The sequence below is a fragment of the Bos mutus genome, chromosome 24 (assembly GCF_027580195.1).
Source record: "Bos mutus isolate GX-2022 chromosome 24, NWIPB_WYAK_1.1, whole genome shotgun sequence".
NCBI classification, from domain to species: domain Eukaryota; kingdom Metazoa; phylum Chordata; class Mammalia; order Artiodactyla; family Bovidae; genus Bos; species Bos mutus.
In genome coordinates, this window is record NC_091640.1 from 57271502 (window position 1) to 57288174 (window position 16673).

At 46.8% G+C, this 16673-nt stretch overlaps 1 protein-coding gene across 3 annotated transcripts in view; it reads left to right on the top strand.

The window, feature by feature from the left end:
• The first annotated feature begins 6312 nt into the window (after positions 1 to 6312).
• The window catches only part of NEDD4L (NEDD4 like E3 ubiquitin protein ligase), a 380166-nt gene continuing 369805 nt past the window's right edge, over positions 6313 to 16673 (top strand). Inside the window, exon 1 of one of the 3 annotated variants that reach the window (XM_070361948.1) lies at positions 6313 to 6659. In XM_070361948.1, the coding sequence (XP_070218049.1) occupies positions 6612 to 6659 (48 nt within the window). In that variant the 5' untranslated portion in view covers positions 6313 to 6611. The remainder of the gene's footprint in view (positions 6660 to 16673) is intronic. The other 2 variants (XM_070361949.1, XM_070361951.1) reach the window with 2 other exon arrangements.

Here is a 16673-nt window from a genome sequence, read left to right on the forward strand (position 1 = left end):
TGAATGTTGAGCTTTAAGCCAACTTTTTCACTCTCCACTTTCACTTTCATCAAGAGGCTTTTTCGTTCCTCTTCACTTTCTGCCATAAGGGTGGTGTCATCTGCATATCTGAAGTTATTGGTATTTCTCCCAGCAATCTTGATTCCAGTTTGTGTTTCTTCCAGTCCAGCGTTTCTCATGATGTACTCTGCATAGAAGTTAAATAAGCAGGGTAACAATATACAGCCTTGACGGACTCCTTTTCCTAAAGTAGCAAGTAAATGCTGTTCAACACTGCAGTTGAGAGGAGACTAATTTGAAGGGCCAGTGGGCGAATCTCAGACTTCTATATGAAACCAAAGCTCTCAAAAGGGTCTAGAGTGGTCCCAGGGTGGTAGCATGCCCTTAGCAGAAACAAACACAAAACCACTTTGCATTTCCATAGAAAAAGATTAACCAAATAAAATCACAACCAAATGAATTCACCTTAAACACACATAGAATGAAGTCACAGTGAGCAAGAGTCAGGAGAAGCCATGGAAGACATATTCCAAACTTTTAGACATTCCTTAGACAAATATAAAATAATTAGTTATGAGATATTCAGTTTAATGGAATAAAACTTGGAAACTCAAAATAAGAAACTATCAAGAATGAGGAGGCTGATTTGAAAAAAAAACCTAAATAGAACTTCTGGACAGGAAAATTTTGATTGCTGAATAAAAAACTCAACTAATGGGTTCAACAGAAGATTAGACTCAATGAAACAGTTACTTGGCAAAGTGTAAGAGAGAGGGGAAGAAATCGGTCAGAGTGCAACACAAACAGACAAGGACATGGAGTACGTGATAGAGGTTAAGAGACATCCAGGACAGAACGAGAAGGTCTACATCGGATTACCTGGAGTCCCGGAAGGACAGACACAGGATGCAGAAAGGGCAGTGCTTGAAGAGATGATCAGGGAGCATTTTCCAGAAAGGACAGAAGATTTAAACCCACAGTGCAAAGTATAATTAGGCACGATAAATAAAAAGAATGTCACATAGAGACAAATAATAGAAAATTTAGAATACCAAGAATAAAGAGCAGCTACTGAGTCAAGAAGAGCCCCTAGAGAAGGAAAGGGCAACCCCTTCCAGTATTCTTGCCTGGGAAATCCCAAGGACAGAGGAGCCTGGCGGACTACAGTCCATGGGGTCGCAAAGAGTCAGACATGATTGAGCGACTAAACAACAAAAGATGAGGCAGATGACCTGCAAAGGAGCAATAATTACACTAACAGTTGCCCAATCATCGTTAACAAAGGAAGCCAGAAATCAGAAGAATAGTATCTTCGAAGTGCTGAGAATGAGACTACCATTTTTTCTTGGATAAGCCTATTGAGTGGTTTTTCTTAAGGGTGGTTCCATCTGCTCAATAACCCCCAAATAAATTCATTTACAAACCGACACTTCAGAGTGGTAGGGACGGTAAACCCAGTCACATTAAGAATATTTACCTCCTTCTACATTTCACAGTGGTTTAGAGTCTGCTTCTAATTTATGTTTCACTATTTTGCATGAACGAGGGTAGACATTTTCAGATAAACAGAAACTAAGTTTATCACCGATGAGACTTTTACTAAAGGAATTTAAAAGGATATCCTTAAAGAAGAAAATAATCTCAGAGGAATGTCTAAGAAGTGAAAAAACCACAAAATATAGTGGTAAAGCTAAAAAAAAATGTGTACAAAAATATCTAATGTGGTTAAAAAAATGAACAGAACAAAATTGGATAGTAATACCATGGAAAGAGTTGATGATCAAAAGCAGTGCCTTAAAGTTTTTGTATTGTTCAGATAGGGGATTAAGATATTAGCTTTTGACTTGCCAAGCAAGGTATGTATGTAAGGTGTCCAAGGTAAACAGGAAAAGAACAGAAAGGTAGTGATTAACATCCCAACTAGGAGAGGGAAACAATACCATAAAAAAACAAGTAACAATAATAATAGCATAATTCAATAAAAAACATGCATTAAAATGTAAAAAAAAAACACAGTAAAATGTGGAAACAAATCAAATATTTCAGAAATATTAATACACGGAAAAAGCCAGATAAAAAGCAGGTATATTGTCAGATTGGAGAAAATTGGAATTATGTTCCTCTACCGCAGAAATTTTATTATCTTTAGGGTGCTAGAATGAATAACATATAGGTATTCAAAATGTGTTTCTTAAAAAGCCTAGCTATTTGTAGAAAGTTTGAAGCATGTTTTATTATATAATCCTAAAAGCTTTAAATCTGTGAGATTCCTCTATATGTCAGTGAACATTGTTAAGTCCCAAGATGACATCGGGTTTTCCAGGTACAGGGCCATCTTCAAAATGTCTGCTTCATGAGTTTTCTTTTTAAAGAAGACAAAATACCAAAAATTGAAGAGAAAAGAAATGCAGTGTTATTTACCTGAAACATGCAGATAAGTGACACTGTGTGTTATCCAGCTTGGGGAACTTCCCAGACTTGATGGAGATATACATAGCTTGCTAAGCCAACTCGGTGATTTGTAAAGAGGCTTTGCATTAAAATGTTCCCTATTTGTGACTACCCATTGTACCTTGTACTTTAAATTGTTCTTGCTAATTTTTCATTTCTGATGATCCAAGTAAAGAGCATTCACCAAACACCCACAATATCACATCTAAGATGTTAAAGGCAGCCTCCGAAGGGAACAAAATAAAACAAATTTCAGAGAAGGATCTCCAAGTTTGCTTCTATATAATTGTTGGAAAGTGGAAAATAAAGTCGCTCAGTTGTTTCTGACTCTTTTTGACCCCATGAACCATAACCCACCACGCTCCTCTGTCCATGGGATTTCTCAGGCAAGAGTACTGCAGTGGGTTGCCATTTCCTTCTCCAGGGGATCTTCCCGACCCAGCGATCGAACCCGGATCTCCTGCATTACAGGCAGACGCTTTGCCGTCTGAGCCACCAGGGAAGCCATATAATTGTTGGGTAGACGTGAAATCGATTGAAGAATGCACGGCAGTTTCACTTCGGGAAAGACTCTGGACGAATTTCTCTTAAGGTTTGTGTGCTCTGAACTACCCTCCTGCAAGAAGCTGGATGCTAATCTGAGACTTCAGAGAGGTAGGGGGTGGGTAAAACTGCTCCATGATACTAGTCACACAAAGTACATTTGTTTACATCCACAAAGGATTTAAGTATGTTTTTTAAAAATGTAATTTTCTCTAAACTGAAAAAGAAAAGATCAGGATCATGGAAAACAGGTAAAGAGTATCAGTCTAAGCCAGATATCTCTAGATGGTGCTGTGCCTTAATTAGAATCACCTGGGAGCTTCTAAAACTCCTGATGCACACTTAGTACCCCCCGCATTACTAAACCAGAGTGTATGGGCGTGGAAGGTACACAGCAGTGGTTTTAGACATGTGCAGCCAAGTTTGGGAACCACTGGCCCGGGCTGCCATTCTCAACCTTCAGTTCAGTCGCTCAGTCGTGTCCGACTCTTTGCGACCCCATGGACTGCAGGCCTCCCTGTCCATCACCAACTCCTGGAGTTTACTCAAACTCATGTCCATTGAGTCAGTGATGCCATCCAACCATCTCATTCTCAACCTTACGGGGACATTAGCATCACCTGGAAAGCTCCTGAAACTACCACTGCCTGTACACCTACCCTGAACCAGTGAAACTGTAGCCCCTTAGGCCTGTCACTGGGTTCTTGATCATTTTAAAGCTCCTCAGATGATGACAACGTGTATCCGGGGTAGTGAACCACTATATTGGGGAAAAGCTGGTACATAATTACACAAGGGATCAATTTTGGTTTTTTTATGGCGTTCTTTTATGGCTCAGGGCTTCCCTGATACCTCAGTAAAGAATCCCCCTGCAATGCAGGAGACCCCAGTTCGATTCCTGGGTTGGAAAGATCCGCTGGAGAAGGGAAAGGCTGCTCACTCCAGTATTCTGGCCTGGAGAATTCCATGGACTGTATGGTCCATGGGGTCGCAAAGAGTTGGACATGACTGAATGACTTTCACTTTATGACTCAGGGCCATAAAATGAGTCCTGAGTTTCCTGGTAGCCAAAGTAACTAGAAAAACTACATAGTTGAAATAATTCTTGTCTCCATCCATCCTGCAAAAGCTTACCAGTTCCTTGGAAGAAACCAGGCTTTTCCTCCTAGGTCTGAAATAAATATCTTGTTTGAGTCTTCTTACAGGAAACACTAAATGGTAAAGATCACAATTTTATCAACACCTCTACAGCACATGACGTGAGGCAAGCTTCATGCTGTAGTTTCTCATAGTATGCCTTAGGGAAAGCCCAGGACGTGACCCCAGAGTGCAGGCAGGTGCAGACTGCTGTGGTGGGGGCGTGGGCACAGAACCCTGGAGACAGGGCAGGGGGGGGAAGCAGGATACACCCCTGGAGTTCCCAGATGATAGAGCCTCACCTCGAGATAAAGTCCAGAACTGTACACTGCCTGCCAGTAAAGAGCCTGCCTACAACGCAGGAGACCTGGGTTCCATACCTGGGTCAGGAAGATCCCCTGGAGAAGGGGATGGCAGCCCGCTCCAGTATTCTTGCCTGGGAAATCCCATGGACAGAGGAGCCTGGTGGGCTACAGTCCACGGGGTTGCAAAGCATCCGAGGCGACTGCGCGACTACCACTTCAATACAAGGTGTGGGAAGGGTGTCCTGTGTAATTAGAAATTACAAGTTTCTATTTAAAATCTGAAAAAAGATTACCTTTCCCCTCATAGAAAAAACCGTACAAAACTTGCCGAAGACCTGGCTAGCAAGGATAAAGGAGCGTTAACTCCTGTAGAAATCACAGGCTTGTTGAAGAGCACGTGGGGAATTCCGTGTGGGCCTGTGTGTGTGTGTGTGTTTGCAAATCTTTATGAAAAGAAAAATAATGTAGATCTGAAAAGGTCAAAAAACTTTGGCCTGGACAGAAGGTACAGAGAATGGTCTTTTTAACTGTTCCTCCATAAATGTGATTTTTTTTTTTTTTTTCTCGGTTGGGCTTCTGTGGCATCTCAGGCCTGTGATTTACTGGCTCACATGTGGGGAGAAGGCTTCTGAGCATGGTGTTGACGCCAAGGGGCTTTGTCTGGAAAGAAAATCCAGCGTTCGCACAACTTTAAGCCACAGCCATGTTGTCGGGAGGCAAAGGAAAGCTTCCATTAGGACGGGTGTTTCCCTTCGTTTGAAAACGAGCTAGATACTTAGAACAGGAGCAGCAGTCGGGCTCGGTTGCAGGGAGGCTTTGGGACCACGTGATTTCTTTCTGAAACAACTGACTTGAATGAAAATCCTAAAGGCACCCTGTGAATACCAAAGAGGGCACTTTGATGTTTTCTTTTCAAAGGCAAATAGCATGTTCTACTTTTGTTTCCTTTCTGAACCCACAACTGTACTTAACCACGAAATGTAAGGACAGGCTTCCTGAAAAAGTCGAGTGACTAATTTCTCTCTTTAGTCTCTGGCGTTCCTATACATCTGATGGATTAAATGAACTGCTTGCTGGAGAAACAGTAGCCGGGACGTGGGAAGAACCCCACCGTGGCTAATACGACGTCTTAATAGCTTGCCTCTGCAGAGGATAACCTTAAACTTGAGTCTGCGATTTCACGTTGCGGATCACGAAAAGAGTGGCCTTTGGCTCAAAGAGCCACGCTGTCGGTTTTCTAGCGGGTGGGCGTGTACTCAGAGCGGGCGCCGGGTCGGTTTTGTTCCAGGCAAGGTTGACGCAGGCAGTGGCGACTCGCGGCCACGCCGGGGCAGCCTCTCCCCGGCCGCGCGGCCCGGCTCCGGGGCGCCCACAAAGCCGCCAAGTTGGGCTTGCCGGGGTTTGCCAAGAATTTAAAGGTGTCCAGAAACATCCATCTTCTCGCCCCCAACCCCCTTTAACAGTCACGGCGGGCCCAGGGTTCTTCGTAGAAAGACCTCGGGGAAGAGAAATGGGACTTTCTTGTAGAAAATGTCTCCAGCGCCCCCAAATGCCCAGCGCGCCCGCTCCCCCAAAGCGGAGAGGAGGGTGGGTCTGGTCCCAGGGCCGAGCGCCCGCGCTCCTCGGAGACCCGCCCCGCGGCCGGGGGCGCCAGTGGGGAGCCGGGGTGGGCGTGGGGGGGCGAACCCCGCCAGCCCCGCGGCCCGCCCCCCAGCCCGGCCTGTGATTGGCTTGGGGGGCGCGTATGCCCGCCCCGGGGAGGCGGGGAGGGTCCCCTCCGGGCGCCGGGGCGGGAGGGGGCGGAGGAGGGGGCGGGGAGAGCGGGGGCCGGGAGGGAGCGGGCGCGGGGGCGGGCGCGCCGGCTTCCAGAGCCCGGGGAGCGGGCTGGGCGAGGGGCGGAGAGCGGCGGGCGCGCGGGAGGAGGGAAGCCCAGGGGCGCCGCGCCGCCGCCGCCGCCCGCTGCACGGCGCGCTCTCGGGAGCGCACGGTCCGCAGCCTTCCGGGAGGAAGCGGTGCAGGCAGCGGCCGAGGCGCGAGCGCTCGGGCCCCCTCACCTGCGGCGCCGGGCCGGCAGTCCCCTGAGGCGGCGGCGGAGGAGGGGAGACCCGGCCGCCCAGACGCGCCACAGCCCAGCCTCCCGGGAGCGCCTCCGATCCCGCGCGGGGCGCCGGCTCCATGGCGACCGGGCTCGGGGAGCCGGTCTACGGACTTTCGGAAGAAGAGGTGAGCGGCGCTCCCTTCCCCGCGGGACTCCCCGGGGAGTTCCCGCCCGGCGGCGGCCGGCGGTGGGCACTGGGACGACCCCCTTGGACGGTCGTCTCCCCCCCCGCCACCCGCGCGCCTGCTGGGGCACCCCAAGGGCGGGCGCGTCCGGGGGCAGGGATCCCGGCGGGGTGCTCACAATCTTCCGCCCGGCGTCCCCTCCCCCCGGCGCAGCGCACTGTTGGTAAATAAAGCGGCGCGAGCTGGGGTTCCCTCGGCGCTCCCCGCCTTTGGGTGCGAGGGGGGCGCGTGCGGCTCTGCGCCCGCGGGTCCCTGTCCTCCGTGCCGCGTCTCCCGGGGCCGTGGGGCAACTTTCCGCCTCTCGCCCCTGCAGCCCTGGAGTCCATGATGGGTGTCGCGTTTGGAGAGACCCGCGCCGCGCGGGGGAGCCCGGGGCCGCGGCGGAAACCTGGATTGTCTACCCCCCTGGAACTTTCTCATGATGGTGTCAGCAAGTGCTCTGCTGCGTGTGTGTGTGCTTGTTACGGTGGGAGCGGGTGAAACCTTGTGAGCCGTGCGTGTCCCACCCTCCGTCTTGCACAGTCTGAAGCCGAGAGAGTGCATTTCGGAGTCTTTGGGATGGGAGGGGGAGATCCCGCATGGTGGCAGGTGCTGCTGGAAACTTGGAGGACGCTTGCAGCCCTGCCATTTTTTTCCCCCTTCCTTAGGATCCAGCACCTCTGGGGTGGGTGGAAAGAGGAAGCTCCATTGATCTTTTTTTATTGATGAAGCCAATTAAGTAAGCCACGCCCCCGAGGCTGTCGGCTTGCCTAGAAAGGGCTTTGTTTTTTACCCTCAGTCTCTGCTCGCGGGTTCCCACTCCCCCCTTTTGAGGCGATCCTGCTAACTCACTGCCCAGCCCTCTCGCGACCAGCCAGGCTCGGCCCTTATTGGTGTGTTGCGCTGCCAAAAAGAGGGGTGGGAGGCTGTCGCCGGCGCGGCGTGACGGGCAGGCTGGATGGAGCAGGTAGGAGGGGTTGGCCATCTGGCCGGTGCGCTCTCAGGTCTGGCTCCCCTTTCGAGAGGTGAATTTACAACCCATGAGGCATTACTCAGCGGGGAGGTATTTCCTATCCTGGTTGTGCATTTCATGAAAAGTTAATGCCTGCAAATTCAAGGATTTCTGGGTTTCTCTTTTTTCCCTCTCCTTTCTTTTCTGAGATCCCCTTTTTCTCTGGTGATAGGGGTGGGGTTAATAGAGAGGCTCTTATCTGAGACTCGACAATGTTATGGCTTCTCTCCCGTCATCTTTCCTATCCTGGTTGTGTGTGTGTGTACGTGTGCGCGCGCGCGCGTTCCGTGTGTAATGGAATAGGTGTCTTAGGGTGGGGAAAGTGTCGGGGGTACGTTTCAACCCCTCCCTCCTTTAACGGTGCTTGGTATGCTTGCTGTGGTATTGATTTTATCAAAGAGTGATCGCAAAGCAAGTGATTGGCATTTCCGATCATTTTGCCATGCTGGACTTTTGTAAAATACCCCCCCTTTCCGTGCAGTTAACCGAGGGGATGGATGAAAAGTAGCTTTGTTTCATTTACCCAGGGGGATCTCCTCTCCTCTGGTTTTCTCTTTGAGGAGCTTTCTCTTTCATTCTCTACTTCTCTATTTAATTAGTAGCAGCAATAGAGGGCCGGCAGTGAGCTTTTAGAAAGGTGGTGAGATACACATTCCCAAACAAAGGGGCAGGAAGTATTGTGGGGGATAAAGACGGCTGCCTCTCATCTTAGGTCTTTTTTTTTTTTTTTTTAATTACATGATTACTCTTAAAATCCTGGAAAAAAAAATGTTTTCTAAATGAGCATTTTGGGAAATGCAAGTGGGTAAATGAATCACACACGTGTCAGTGTAGTCTGTGCTTTGTCTGCATTTACAGCTCGTGTCAGAATCGACCCAGAGCACCTCACCACTTTCATCTAGGTGAGTTAATTCTGGTGATCTTGACTGGTGTCTAGGGTGAAACTGAAGGATGGAATGTAAACAGAATCGAGGTGTGTGTGTGTGTGTGTGTGTATGTATGTGTATAGTATGACTGAATTCACTCCTTCATGTTGCTGGAGGGGGATTTGGGGCTGTATGGGGAATAGCAGGAGGTGATGGAGACATTATATTGATTGATTGAGCGATGGCCAAGTTGCTGGTACTGTTTTGTTCTACACACACTATATTCCAAAAGACAGGTCACAGCCATTTCAGCTTCTCCTACTAGGGGTGGCTCTGATGACTTCACGTGTGTGCCGTATTTGCTTTTTATGGGTGGTTTCATGCTGTCATGTCACCCTTCAGAAGATCAGGGATTGCCTTCGTAGAATATTAACAAGAAATGGTTGAATTTGCACAGCTTGCTTTGTCTTCCTGAATTAGCCTGTGTTAGAAAACAAGGGGAAGATTCGAGCATCTAAGAGCCCAGTGGAACAAACGTCTTCCAAAGGCATGCATTTCAGCTCATATGGCCTTCAGTGGGTCATCATCACCCAGGAAGATACTTTGATTGCCAGGTGGAAGAGTCACCTGATAAACCTCTTAGCAAAATAGGCCTTCGTCCCTAGCAAATTTCATAGACGTATGTTTGTGTGTTCATTGGAGGTTGATGAAAAGCATTATTGTGTGTTTGGCGGGCACTGAGTTGTGCCCTGCCACGGAGAGGCTTTAGCTGTAGGTAGCGCTGGTGATGAAGCACTGCATTAACCCAGAAAACCGCGGGATGCCAAGACAGAGGGCATTGTTCCTAGGTCTGTCCAGCTTGTCCAATGAAAGGGATTAAGTGCGGGCTTTGCTTGTGTGAGCGCATGTGCTGTTTATTTTTTGTTGTGCCTTCCTGGCCAGGGTTCCTCTGGTAAATTATGGTTCATATTCACCAGATCCAAATTAGGTCCATTTAGGTAATCAAATTTGAAATTGCTATCAGATGAAGGACTTTGGTGTTGGAGGGGTTAGCAAATTCACCAAATTTCTGACTCAGGGCCCAGCATCAGATTTGGTTTGGAGTCAGAACAGTTTGGACTAGTTTCTGCATTTGGCTTAGTTCCTTGGTGGTTTTTTGTTTTTGCTTTTTGTTTTTGTTTATTTTTTGGCAAGCTGCAGCACATTTTGGCACAGTCTACTCGTGAATATTGCTGTTAACCTTCTGGAATATTTTATTACAACATAAAAATGTATCCTTTATTTATGGGATTTTCTGCTGAGTGAAAGTTTGATAGCTTTTTCCTTAGGTATGGCATTAAATTTTTTTTTGATGGTTAGAATGAGGCAGACGGCATAGAGATGAAAGCCAGCCTGACATGGGATCGTACGTTGCCTTCCCTCTTTATTTCATACAAACAAGGATATTCTCTGTGGCACTGTGTTTTAGGCCTTTATATGCTTACTGTCTCATTTAGTCCTCATAAAAACCCAGTGAGGTCTGCTGTGATTTACAGTTGAGGAGTGGAGGCTCAGAGAGGTGAAGTGACCTGCATAAGGACTCACAGAGAATAAGTTGTAGAGCCAGGATTTGAACCTAGTTTGAGTCTACGACCCTCATTTTTAACATGCTCCCTCTCTTCCAAGTATCCTGAAAAGTCTTCAGAGCTAAATTATTTAGGATAAAGTAAGATAGACATACGGAGAAGACAATGATACCCCACTCCAGTACTCTTGCCTGGAAAATCCCATGGACGGAGGAGCCTGGAGGGCTGCAGTCCATGGGGTCGCTGAGGGTCGGACACGACTGAGCGAGTTCACTTTCACTTTTCACTTTCATGCATTGGAGAAGGAAATGGCAACCCACTCCAGTGTTCTTGCCTGGAGAATCCCAGGGACGGGGGAGCCTGGTGGGCTGCCGTCTATGGGGTCGCACAGAGTCGGACACGACTGAACTGACTTAGCAGCAAGATAGACATAAATGTCAAGGGTTGTAAACTGATGGCTTCCAGGTCAAAATTGTCCAGGGACCCTGCTTAGTGTTGTCTGTGTCGTGTTTTAAAGCCCGGGAATTTTCATGGGAATGGTAAAACTCTGACTCACTGGAGCCACATTCTCACCCGGCGGCAGTTCGTGGATCTGAGTTGTGGCTCTTAGGATCATGGCAGCTGTGGTGTAGTTGCCACGGTCTCCTCTGCTCCCTGTTGGCTTAGTCATCTTGCTCATCTGTGTATTACCCGCTTCACGAGGTATAAGCTTGACCTTTGACATGGATATTGTCTGGTCTTTACTCCAAGGTGCTATCAGTTTTAAGACGTACTGCTATTTCATGCACCACTACAAAAAGAAAATTGCTTTCAAGCTGTGATATACTGTTGATTTCATGAAGCAACATTATTTTAGAGGTGTGAAATATGAAAACAAGGGTGTTTTAGAGTTCCTGAATTACTCTAGTTGGAAGCCTGGGATAACCCTGGATCATCAATTTCAACATTCACCGCCCCTGCCCTGCCCTCCCCCGTCCCCCTTCAATCTGTGAACAATTTTAAGTCAACTGCTAGTTAAATTTTTGCTCTTCTTTGAGAAAAGCGTTGGACCCAGAGGAAGGCTCTCAAGTGGGCATTAGCAGAGGAGAAACGGGCAGCCTGGGCCACCTGACCTAGCCAAGTGTGAGTAATTAAGAACTGTTAATCGACAGAGGGTGGTCCACGTGTGTTTTCACGAGACTGCTGGCAGACCACACAGGCCATCTTTGCAGCTGTGCAGAAACGGGCACAGGACTGCTTTCAGAGGTCAGTTTGGGTATACTGTCTGGGTCTGAAGGGCGCTGTGAGAGGCTGGGTCCCCGGGAACGTGAGCCTTGCCCTTTCCTCCAACTCCAAGTGCCCGAGTCAGGCCTAGCCCTGCTGGTCAGCGAGCTCTCTGCCCAGGACACGGGCGATCCCGTGTACACCTGTGTCCTTACCGCTGACATTTGAGAAAGAAACCTTAAAAAAGAATGGGTTTTGTGGTGACATTTGAAAGCAATTTGAAAATATATATAAAATTAAATATAATATTAAATAAATATATATTCTTTAATATATTATTAAATAAATATTATATATATGATATATAATATATTTTTGTTCAATATAACGCATTGTTTTAAATTCTCTCTGTAGGTTTTTCTTTGCTTCCAGGAGTCTGTAGAATTTGCAAGCAATTGACATTTTAATGTATATTCTGTTTTAGTTTTCTTGAATGTTTATTATGTCATCACTGAAAAGTAGTGTCCTTAAGGAATAACTTTTTTTGGTCAAAAGCATAAAGGGGTAAATGAGAGTCCTCAGATGATTGCAATTTCTTTTCCATGCAGAATGCAAATTTAATTTTATTTTAAAATTTGATTATGTATTTTTGGCCTTGCTACATGGCTTGCCGAATCTTAGTTCCCCGACCGTGGGTCGAACGTGTGTCCCCTGCAGTGGAAGCTTGGATCCTAGTTACTGGACCACCAGGAAATTCCCAGGATGCAACTTAAAGGAAGTGGTTGAACGGGGCCCAGCATCTTTGTTTTCAGTGCAGTGAGTGCCTACATCCCCAGGAACCTTCCTTGGAAAGCTGTTTGGGGATTCTGGGAGCATCAATATGTTTGATACACCTCAGGAAAAATATGAAATATCTCAAGGAAGAAATCCTTGATGTTAAGAATGGTTTTAGAACTGTATCACAGCAGTTCTTTTGAGTTCCTGCTAAACTGCTTCTGCATGCCCCCGAAGGGAAGAACCTTCTTGTTCATTGCTAATTAATAACCTTTATGTGTTATGCAGTTATTTATATCACGGTAAAATGGCACCCCACTCCAGTACTCTAGCCTGGAAAATCCCATGGACGGAGGAGCCTGGTAGGCTGCAGTCCATGGGGTCACGAAGGGTCGGACACTGAGCGACTTCACTTTCACCCATTGGAGAAGGAAATGGCAACCCACTCCAGTGTTCTTGCCTGGAGAATCCCAGGGACGGGGAGAGTCTGGTGGGCTGCCGTCTATGGGGTTGCACAGACTCCGACACGACTGAAGCGACTTAGCAGCAGCAGCAGCAAAAACATGGTACTATGTGACTTATGGAAGAAACAAATTAATTCCTCTGTGGTAGATTGAGATCATATTAAATTTCTAATTTTGAGTTAAGACGTTTAAGCCAGCTTTACTGCTGCTCTTAAATTTTGGGTCCTAGACAAGTAGCAGCAACCAAGAGAGACCCTAATTTGAGTTTTTAGACTTTTTGATGCAATAGGTCTTTGCTTAAGTGATTCTGTTTTACTCATACATTTGTGAATTGGTAACAAAGCAGACTACACAGTCTTTTGACAGTCTGTATAAAAGAGGATTAAAATAATGAATCAATCGTATAATAATGATAAGTGTTAGAGTTGTAGAATTAGCGCAGGGCGTGAGAAGTGTGACAGTGTTACGTTCTGTTTGTATACTGTTTCTCTTCCAGGTCACAGTATAAGCAAATGTATTTCGTTTTCCAACTATAGGTGGCAATATTTGTACTGTTTCTGTTTAATGGTATTACTGTTGGCTTGGGAGTTGTTTGTTGGTGGAACATAGAGATGGGAGGATAATTTAGAGATGAGGATAAAGAACCTAGGTTTAGGAAACAGTGTTTTCCCAAAAAGATCAGTTCTTTACTAAAAACAAAGTGATGTTTCTCACTGTGGGCAGTATCAGGAATCATCTGTTTTCTAGACTTTTCAAGGTTCCTTTTACCCAGAACATATCAACATTTGAGGGAAGCGCAGGCGTTTGGATTTGGGGAAAAGCCCCCACAACATACGAATTGCACAGGAAAGATCTTTTTCGAGCCAGCCTCACATCCTTTCTTCTTGGGTGCATAAGGACTTCTGAATAATTCCATCTGAGTTGCACAGACCATTCCATAATGGCCATCACTGACTTTGAGAAGGAATTGATAATCGTCACGACTCCTGAGTATTGATTTGCTGGAGATATTCTTGGTTCCTGAGGCAAGAAGGAGGCTCAGGTTCTAGCAGAGAGAAAAGCAGTGAGTCAGGATCTGGGACATTTATTTCATGAAAATGTAAGATATCATTATAATCATAAGACTTTGTTCTGAACCCATGTGGCCTGAATGCTAACTTTATTTTAATAGTTTTAGGTGAGAAAAGCCATATTACATAAACGAGTCTGGGGTAACAAATTTATTTTTTTTTTTGGGGGTAACAAATTTAAATTTGACACTTTAGTCGACTTTTTGTCCCTAATTTCAGAATCCCATATGGATTCAGAACTGGCCGAGTTTAATGGCGAGGGTATCAGATTCCCTTGCTGTCGTCAGACTCACTGCTTGGTGTCTTCTTGGCAGGCAGGCAAGCATCCAGCGAGAGGCTTCGTATTCTTTTTATGCCTCCTGCTCACTAGGAAGAAAGGGCCATTCAAAGGTGACTTAGTGTAAAATGCTGCACGTGATGTGAGGTCTATCCTACGCAGAAGGACCTTGGCCGGGTTTGTAGGGTGGGTGGCCCCAAGAACGAAATGAACTTGCCCAGGGAACAGTCCCATTCCTGGTTAGGGTCATGGCCCATCTCCTGGGACTCCTCAGGGCTTCCCAGATACACTGTTCTTCCTTTGGAAAAGACCCTGATGCTGGGAAAGGTTGAAGGCTAAAGGAAAAGGGGGCCGCAGAGGATGAGATGGTTGGATGGCATCACCGACTCAGTGAGCAAACTCCAGAGGATGGTGAAGGACAGGGGAGCCTGGCATGCTGCAGGCCATGGGGTCGCAAAGAGTCAGACTTAAGCGATTAAACAACCACCACCAAAGATACCCTGCTGTGAAGTTTTGGTGGATCCTTGAGTTGCTCAGGTCACCTCCGTGGTCACTCCTGCCTTCCAGGTGGAGACGATGCGTTCCATCTTCTGTGTGACTCGGTCCCTGCGGACTGAGGGAGCAGACTCAGGAGGGGATCCTGTGGAACAGCCACAAAGGCCTGAGATGTGCCTCTGGTGAATCTTTTGTGTGTGTGTGTGTGTGTGCGCCTCTGATTCTTGGTCTCGCCTCTGTTCATCCAGTTCCCATGGTTTAATTTTACTTCCCTGTTCAGCCTCATTCGAGGCACGGCTCTTCCCGGCCTCCTCAGGTGCCGTTCTGGGTCGCGCCTTGGGTCTTTTAAAGCATCTCATGAGGCTGGACGTGCCCTTGTGGGTTGCTGTGGTGATGAGGTGGCCGCAGTGAGAAAAGATGGACAGTGCGCTCCCACCTGGCCAGAGGTCACTCAGTTGCCCCAGGTGAACATCTGTTTTAACGTTTTAAGCTTCAGAGTTAAACTGTTTCTTTGTGATCTGTGCTTCCAGTGCACATTTGGTCACCACATTAGATGTCATCAATTCGGGGACTCCGGGGCAGGTAACCTGTGAGTGAGTGAAAGTCGCTCAGTCGTATCCAACCCTTTTGCGACCCCTACAGTCCATGGGATTCTCCAGGCCAGAAGACTGGAGCGGGTAGCCTTTCCCTTCTCCAGGGGATCTTCCCAACCCAGGGATGGAACCCAGGTCTCCTGCATTGCGGGTGGATTCTTTACCAGCTGAGCCACCAGGGAAGTCCCCCCGCCAGGTAACATAGCAGAAGACAAACTCTCTACTAACTTTTCCTGTTGTTTAGCTGGAGATGTTTGCATCGAAAGTGTTAGTTTATTTACATGTATTAGGTTTTGTTTTTTTTTAGTGCTGGAAGACACTTCGGTTTTCCCAGAAAAATGAAAGCAAGCCTACACTGCTTAGAGACTTCTTGTGCTTTGTGAGCACTCACAAAGTGGGTGTGTGTGCATCCCGCTAAATTCAAAGCTCTGTGTGCTTACGACTCTCCCAGCTACCTTCAGCTCCAGAATGGGAATCTGTTAAGAATCGTGTGCTTTTTCTAAGCCTCCATTTTTTCTCTCTCAGTTCATCAGTGGTTTTATCTTCGGGTGTCATCAGAGCGCCAGCTTCAACTTAGGCAGTTTGGTTTGGAAACGGGAAGGAGTGTGGGTTTCTTTTCTTTATTTTAGGCAAAACTGAGAATCAGTTTGCTTCCTTTTATAGTTTCTTCTAATTCTTTTTGTGCTTTGTATGCTGTGTGTGATTATTGGAGGCGGCTGTCATTACAGTCAGTCAGGTGGTTTTTAAACTTTGAACTGGCTGTGTCTCCTCCTTGCCTGTTAACTCCTGAGGATAAATGAACGTGGTTCTTGGATGGAGCTATAACCCAGAGGGAGCTGAACTCTGTGCGTTCTGCAGTATGTTTATGCTGATAATTAAGAAGTTGATATGGGCTGTGCTGCCTGCCTTTGAAATAGGGGTCTTAATTGTCTGCATGTTATTAGCAAAAGAGAACATTTAAGCTGGAGCTAAAAGCTTTTCCTTCTCTGCTGGGAGAAATGAGATGGAGAATGTTATTTATTGTGCAGCCACGAGGGTGGCAGAGGGGTGGGGAGAGACCGAAGAGTGTTTAATAACATGGAGATGTCAGTAATATAATAAGTGGAAAAAGTAGGTTACAGAACAGTGGGTGTGCTGTTTTTTCACAACAGTAGAATCCTATTGTGGTTTAAAGTGTTTATGCAGAGGAAACATGACCAGGAATGTAACCAACCTGTGATAGTGATGGCAGTTATCTTTGGGCAAAGGGATTGCCGTTACTTTGGGTTTTATTTCTTTACTTGCTAACTGTTTTGTGTATTTCTACTACGAACTTTTCTTCCCCCACTTTAATGTAAGAGTGAGTCTGAAAATGAAAATGAAAATGAAATGAAACCTCCCAAATGTAGATACCTCAAGCTTTGGGTAGATGGATACTGTCTGATGTAGATACTTCGAGCTTTGGGCAGCTGGGCAGTGTTTCCTGGGTCGGGCATGCTCTGTCAGCAGCCCCCTTTGTGCTTTGGATCCGAGGACATTGAGGTCATTGCACTGCCAGCGGTGCCTCCTAGGAGCCTCGCATGGTGGGAAGCGGAGGGGAGAGGTAGAAGGTTGGTTATTTTTTCAGAAAAAGTGGATGTTGCATCCGATTCTTTTTTTCACCCAGCAGTTTGCAAA